At 50.6% G+C, this 7,500-nt stretch overlaps 2 protein-coding genes across 2 annotated transcripts in view; both read left to right on the top strand.

Annotated features, from left to right (window-relative positions):
* LOC311313147 (high-affinity choline transporter 1) overlaps positions 1-7,500 on the top strand; it is a gene marked incomplete at both ends in the record, with an annotated part of 94,399 nt that overhangs the window by 3,703 nt on the left and 83,196 nt on the right. The gene's annotated exons all lie outside the window — the stretch shown is intronic.
* Positions 1,404-7,500, top strand: part of ccdc80 (coiled-coil domain containing 80) — a 17,645-nt gene continuing 11,548 nt past the window's right edge. The window contains exons 1-5 of the mRNA XM_084443622.1: positions 1,404-2,430; positions 2,697-2,897; positions 3,072-3,688; positions 3,997-4,359; positions 6,326-6,482. Coding sequence (XP_084299748.1) covers positions 1,746-2,430; positions 2,697-2,897; positions 3,072-3,688; positions 3,997-4,359; positions 6,326-6,482 — 2,023 coding nt within the window. The 5' untranslated portion in view covers positions 1,404-1,745. The remainder of the gene's footprint in view (positions 2,431-2,696; positions 2,898-3,071; positions 3,689-3,996; positions 4,360-6,325; positions 6,483-7,500) is intronic.

Raw genomic sequence — 7,500 nt, forward strand, 5'->3', positions numbered from 1 at the left:
GTGTGTGTGTGTGTGTGTGTGTGTGTGTGTGTGTGTGTGTGAGAGAAGTCCTGGTGGGGTCCACAGGGCTGGTCTGTGGCTGATGGGTCCCTCGGAGCGTTTCGATTAGATCAGGATCACTGGAGGAAGACCGGGGAAGAATGTTCATCGTTTCCAGCTGCGTCCTCAACATCGCTGACAGAGCGCTTCATAAACCTGAATGACCGATACCTCCAGCATGTACGGAGGAAACTTGGAAGTCCAGTCCAATGTCTGGTCGGTCGCCAGGGAGCTCCAATTCAGAGAGGACAAAACTGAGACACACAGGAAGCTATTCTATTCTAGCTGTAGGCTATCTTCAGACTGGTGAAACTCGTTTGTAGACCAAAACTAGAGAATTACATCAAATGAGTATCAACTATCAATCAGTTTTGATGGCTACAAACACTCTCTGATTTACATTAATTGCATCCTTTTGCTGTGTGTACAGTCGACTACAGTATAAACAGTTTAGAGGAGACTGGATGGACTGCCAACCGCTCACAGTCTAAATTTATCCCAGCCTCTCGGTTATTCTCTAAATGATCCATGGCCAGACAGCTTCGCCTTGCTTGGCACTCCCTCCAGCAGGCCTACTGTCCACGGGAAAGTCCAATCTCTAGATAAAAGTTGGGACGGGCCAGGCGAGGCTATCAGGGGGCGTCGCTCCTCCGGGTTTATGGGAGAAACTTGACTTTGAGGTGCGCTACGGTCAGTTCTCTTTTCCAGAGGGTTCTCCACTGCGGGGTTGCCAGTTGCTATAAAAATCCTCTGATTTTTTTTTATTGACCATGCAACCCACAAGGGTTTTCTGAGACTTACTTTTTGTTTGTGGACTTCACATTCTGAGCTATCAACATCTTCCAGCAAGGCAATCCCAGATGAATGAAAAGTAATAACAATACCGCGGAGTTTTTATTCTAACTGGCAACCCAACCGACTGTCCAGGGGCTGGTCCTATCGCTGCGTCGCCAAGAGTCCGGAGGCTGAGGTTTGTGTGGACGTTCTGGGAGAGCTTCCAGAGCTCGGGTCAGCCAACGGGAGCGAGAAAAGGAGACGCGTTTCCCTGTGCAAGCAGCTATAGCCTCTGTGAACAGGTTTCCTGCTCGATCCGGACGCAGCTTGGGCAACGTTTCTTTATTTTTTTTATCGGCCTCACTTTAGCCTGTGCGAAACGCGCAGCGCCCGAGAACCTTGAAGATTAATAACGTCGTCTCTTTTCATCCGGCTAAACTGATGAAGAATGATGTTTGCGTGTACATTTAACTTGTATTTTGCACATCATGGAGTGATACAGCCTTTTCCTCTACGGCTTTTCATTTAATTCCTCATGGCGCTCATAAACCCAGAGCAGTGAATTTGGAAGTTTGGAATAACGGTTTCTGTATATCCGGGAATATCGCTGATGACACTGACATTGTGGATGACAGCTCGTGATTTTTTCTCTTTTCTCCGCTCTTCTCGCCGCCAGTGTTCATGTGGCGGCCAGGTTGATACAGACGGTAAACTGGGGCAGTGGGTTACTCGGTGTCCGTTGTGAAAAGTAAAGGCATACTCTAAAACTACTGTTTGCACCTCGTCTCTGCACTCTAGTTTTCAATCCGCTAGATAAACTTTATTTCGCGAGAACAAATGCACTAAAGAATCACAGACATCCCATGTCCACACTGCCGGATATTTCACGTTCTCTCTCTCGGAGTGTATTCTTTAACTGACATCTCACCAAAATGCGGGGAGCGCTTGTCCTTGGTTTGGCGCTGTTATGTCTGTTTACGTGGGCAGGTGATGCCGACAAACAGACCAACCTCAGACGGATGCCGTTGCGCCGACGCACCAGACTGGGACGTCTCCAACCGGGCGCGTCGGCAAAGGAGCGCAAGGTCGCCGGCCTGCGCCCTGCCGACTCCGTGTCGGTTCCCGCCGGGCTCAGCGCCAGGCGCGGAGAGGACATGCACGCCGACCAGAGCTCTGCTCCTCCCCCCAGGCCTGCGGCCGGACAGTTCAGGAGGAGAAGCGGTGGAGGTCGCCCGGCGGCGGGGCTAGGCCAGGGTGGTCTCCCACCGCGGCCTGGCGTGCTCCACGACGAGAGCACGCCTGGGGCGAGGGCCAGCGTGGCGCGCGGGTCGGGCTCGTCGCCCAACCTCCTCGCCAGCTTCGCCGGGAAGAACCGGGTGCTGGTGATCTCGGCGCCCCACGAGTCGGAGGGCTACTATCGGATGATGATGACCCTGCTCAAGCCCGACGTCTACTGCGAGCTGGCCGAGCGCCACGTCCAGCAGATCGTCATGTTCCACCAGGAGGGCGAGATGGGCGGGAAGGTGAGGAGGATCACCCCGGAGGGCAAGGTCATGGAGGAGCCTCTGGACACCGCCCTCATCCCCAGGCTCATGAACTTCCTCAAGCTGGAGAAAGGTACGGACGACTGCGCCTGCTTACACCGCCCGGGAGTCTGTCTGTCTGTCTGTGTGTGTTTCTGTGTGTGTTTGTGTGTGTGTGTGTGAGAGAGAGAGAGAGAGAGAGATAGATAGAGAGAGAGAGAGAGAACCAGAGATTCAGTGAAAGTATCTAACCTACATGGGTGGGAGGGAGAGAGAGATAGAGATAGAGAGAGAGAGAACCAGAGATTCAATGCTGTATCTAACCCGACTCGTGTCATAATATTATGATCCCTCTGCCAGGTAAGTTTGGGATGGTGCTCCTGCGGAAGACGCTGCAGGTGGAGGAGAGGTACCCCTACCCCGTCAGGCTGGAGGCCATGTACGAGGTGATCGACCAGGCGCCCATCAGGAGGCTGGAGAAGCTCCGGCAGAAGGGATTCGTCCAGAAGTGTAAAGGGGCGGGTGTGGAGGGCCAGGTGGAGGACGGGGGCGTGGCCTCAGGTGAGACTTCACTGTATCACGGTCGTTTGTCAGGATAGAGGCTGGATCTCGTGTGCGACAAAAAAATCGAATGAAGGACCTTAACGTGAACCAGAGATGCAGTTTCATGCGTTTGTATCATGTCAGTAAACGGTGTGTCAGCTGATACTAACGACTCTGGGTGGTCTTTGATAGGTGTGCCAGCGGAGACGCCCGTAGAGAGGGGTCCGAACAGGAAGGACGCGATGAGGAAGCCAATCAGAAGGCCCGCACCGGACACCACCGCTGTCCCCACGACGACCACCACAACAACAAGACCCACGACGACCACAAAAAGACCCACGACCACCACAACACGACCCACAACCACGACGACGAGACCCACGACGACGAGACCCACGACCACCACAACGCGAGCGACAACGACCCCAACACGAGCGACGACGACCACAACTAAAGCTACAACAACAACAACGACGAGACGAACCACGACCACCACAACCAGACGCCCTACGACAACCCGACAGACCACCACCACCACGACCACCACCCAGAAACCCACCAAGGCCCAGACCGCAACCCACTGGCTGCCGGCCCCCCGGACCACCCCGGACCCTTACTACCACCACAGGGAAAGCGAGAGGGAGAGGGAGAGAGATAGGTACCCCCCTAGGACCACCCCCGCCGGGGATAACCGCACCGACAAGGACGGGACCCCCACGGACCCCCACGGCCGTAAGCAGGCAGGCCTAGCGCCCGCCACCCACAAACCCTCCAGGACCAAGCCCGGCCGGAGGAAGAATGGCGGGAAGGTGCGTGCGTTATGTAGTCCACGTCTCAGATGATGCACCGTTACCGTCGCCCGTGCGGTGTCTTACTTTGACCAGAGGCCTGAGCAGCCAATGGCTGACCTACATGGTGTCTCTGGTCCAAAGTAACGGACTACCGTACGCGATGATGATGATGATGATGATGATGATGATTTACTGCGCTCATGTTGAGACCCTCGCTGTCCACCTTCCCACCCGTGTCCTCCTACAGTAACACGGTCTACACTCAAGTCACACCCTCTTTTATTTTTACAATAACAAAGTATTAAAAGTGCTGTGTCACCTTCCAGGTGCTGAGCAACGAGTACGAGGACAGGTACGAGGCGAGCCAGCCCACGGCCGGCCAACCGGAGGAGACGGAGGCGGCGCCCGCCGAGGCGTACCCCACCAAGAGGAGCAAGGGCAAGCACGAGAAGAACGACAAGAAGAAGAAGAAGCACGACCGGCCCGACAAGACGGCCAAGAGGGAGAAGGCTGAGAGGAAAGGGGGGAAGGCGGGAAAGGAAGGGAAGAGCAACGGAAAGAAAAATGGAAAGAAGGTGTTGAAGCACAACGAGAAGGAGGAGTACCAGAAGCCCACCAAGAAGCCCTCTTCCCCCAGGGGGACCCTGGCCTCCTTCCTCGACTACTTTGAGACCAGGAGACGACTGGTGGTGAGCGCTACTACAGGATACGCTACAGAAATTACATATATGCACATACATACCCTACATACATGACATTTACTGTATACACAACATATATGTACGGTACATATACACAACATACATGACATTTACTGTATACACAACATATATGTAAATATACACTACATACATGACATTTACTGTATAAACAAGATATATGTACATATACACTACATATATGTACATATCACTATATACATTACACTGTATGTATACACTACATACACGACTACCACAGCCCTAACCCTGAACTTACTCTTTCCATACATTACACCGTGTGTACATACAGTATACACTACATATATATACATATACAATACATATACATACATATATTATACACTACATATATGCACTGTACTGCTGTAGAAAGAAAGGCGTTAACTCGTTTTTTATTAGAATAACTGCAGGGGAACGTTTCCGTCAAAACTTTCCCAGGAAAAGAACTGTAGTTCTCACACTGTCCAAATGGAATCTGCCCTTTAATGACCCCCTTGTCAGTGTAGCCTGTAAATGTCCTCACTGTCTGAAGAGTCACGGCTGACCATCTCTCACTCATAGACTCTCATCCATCACAGGATGATGGGATCACTCAATCAACCTTCAAACCTTCAAACATTTGGCTGTACACAAAAAGCTTTGCTCCCAGTTAAACACTGTACACCAGCATGCTACTGTAGAAGCCTGTACGTTAGCACGCTAGTAGACTATATGACAGTGATCTAGCACTCTCTGTCAGCATGCTAGAAGACTGTAGGACAGTGATCTAGCACTCTCTGCCAGCATGTTAGAAGACTGTACGTCAGCACACTAGTACACTGTATGACAGTGATCTAGCGCTCTCTGCTAGCATGCTAGTAGACTGTACGTCAGCACACTAGTACACTGTAGGACAGTGATCTAGCGCTCTCTGTCAGCATGCTAGTAGACTGTATGATAGTGATCTAGCACTTTCTGTCAGCATGCTAGAAGACTGTACGTCAGCACACTAGTACACTGTATGACAGTGATCTAGCGCTCTCTGTCAGCATGCTAGTAGACTCTGTCAGGATGCTAGTAGACTCTCTGTCAGCATGCTAGTAGACTCTCTGTCAGCATGTTAGTAGACTCTCTGTCAGCATGCTAGTAGACTGTATGATAGTGATCTAGCGCTCTCTGTCAGCATGCTAGTAGACTGTATGATAGTGATCTAGCGCTCTCTGTCAGCATGCTAGTAGACTGTATGATAGTGATCTAGCACTCTCTGTCAGCATGCTAGTAGACTCTCTGTCAGCATGCTAGTAGACTCTGTCAGGATGCTAGTAGACTCTCTGTCAGCATGCTAGTAGACTCTCTGTCAGCATGCTAGTAGACTCTGTCAGGATGCTAGTAGACTCTCTGTCAGCATGCTAGTAGACTCTCTGTCAGCATGCTAGTAGACTCTGTCAGCATGTTAGTAGACTCTCTGTCAGCATGCTAGTAGACTCTCTGTCAGCATGCTAGTAGACTCTGTCAGCATGTTAGTAGACTCTCTGTCAGTATGCTAGTAGACTCTGTCAGCATGCTAGTAGACTCTGTCAGCATGCTAGAAGACTGTGACCCAGCAGACGTGATATCAGCCTGCTGGGAGGCGGCAGGGCCAGGGAGGTGCAGTATCTCCGTGTGGAAGCCGTGTTTTCCAACCCGTCTAGATTCTTATCACAGCAGCGCCCAGCTAGTGGTGAGAAAACATAACCCCGCCCACGCCCAGCCACGTAAAGTAAACATCAGCCCTCCAACGCACAAACTCAGGGTGTGTGTGTGTGTGTCATTATGCAACTCATATATATGGGTATACTGTAATCCCACCCCCCCTCTCTCTCTCTCTCTCTCTCTCTCTCTCTGTTTCTCGTCTCTGTCTCGCTCGCTTTCTCTACCCCCTCCCCCCATCTCTCCCACCCTCCCTCCCTCCTAGCTGGTCACGGCCCCCAGCGAGGAGAACAGCATGTATGCCCAGCAGAGAGACGAGTACTTGGAGAACGTTTGTGAGATGGCCATCAGGAAGGTCTCCATCATCACCATCTTCGGCTCCCTCACCAACTCCACCATGAAGATCGACCACTACCAGCTCGGTGTGTACACACACACGCATACACACACACAATACACGCACACACACACGCACACACACACACACACACACACACACACACACACACACACACACACAGGGCACAGTACGCAGCAGTAGGGTTTACAGTCGGGAGTGTAGGAACTTTAGTCGTACAGTATGTAGGTACTGTATTGTACTGTACTGTGGGAGCAAAGCCAACAGTGGTTTCCTCATAATCTGTCTCCTGTAATAGTATATACATGTACAGTAGCACCAGCTGGCTCAATATGGACTGCACAGACTTGTACACAGGACAGTTTCAAGCACGCCTCCACTCTCCATATCCCATTCGCTTCCTCTCGAGGCTTCCTTCATGTAGCTGCAGGAAAACAACGTCTCCCTCCTCTGAGAACATCAAGGCTGCAACACAACCACACAATCACTCATTTCCCCCCACGCATCATCGTTCCAGCGCCTTTTGGTTACCGTCCAAACTGCACGGCCAGAGTTTGTGTCCGCTGGGTTCCGAAGCCCTGTTTAGTCGATCAGGACTCCGGCTCTGGTCAGTTACATCTCCTTCCACACACACACGCGCGCGCGCGCGCACACCAAGGTTATTATAGTTAACGAAAACTAACTAAAAAATTAAAACTAGGTGTGAAAAAACATTTTAGTTAACTGAAATAAAAATAAAAACTAGACTTTACAAAAAAACGATAACTAACTAAAACTGTATTGTGTGTTTACAAAACTAACTAAAATAAACTAAAATTATTGAGAAAATGTCCTTAGTTTTAGTCATTTCATACATAAGCCTAGTATTTTGGGTGGATAGGAAATCTATCCTCCATTTTTTTAGCTGTGTCCCTGCACAGAAGTAACCTGATGTGTGCCAGATGGATTGTTTCACACGGAGTGAAACAACATGAGCTTGTGAGATCAGGATGGTCTCATGAGGCTAGCGCAGAAGAAGAAAAAACGAAAACTAATACTGAAACTAATAAAAACTAAACTAAAACTAAGCATTTTCAAAAAAT

This window comes from Borostomias antarcticus (genome assembly GCF_949987555.1).
Source record: "Borostomias antarcticus genome assembly, chromosome: 9".
Taxonomy (NCBI): Eukaryota; Metazoa; Chordata; class Actinopteri; order Stomiiformes; family Stomiidae; genus Borostomias; species Borostomias antarcticus.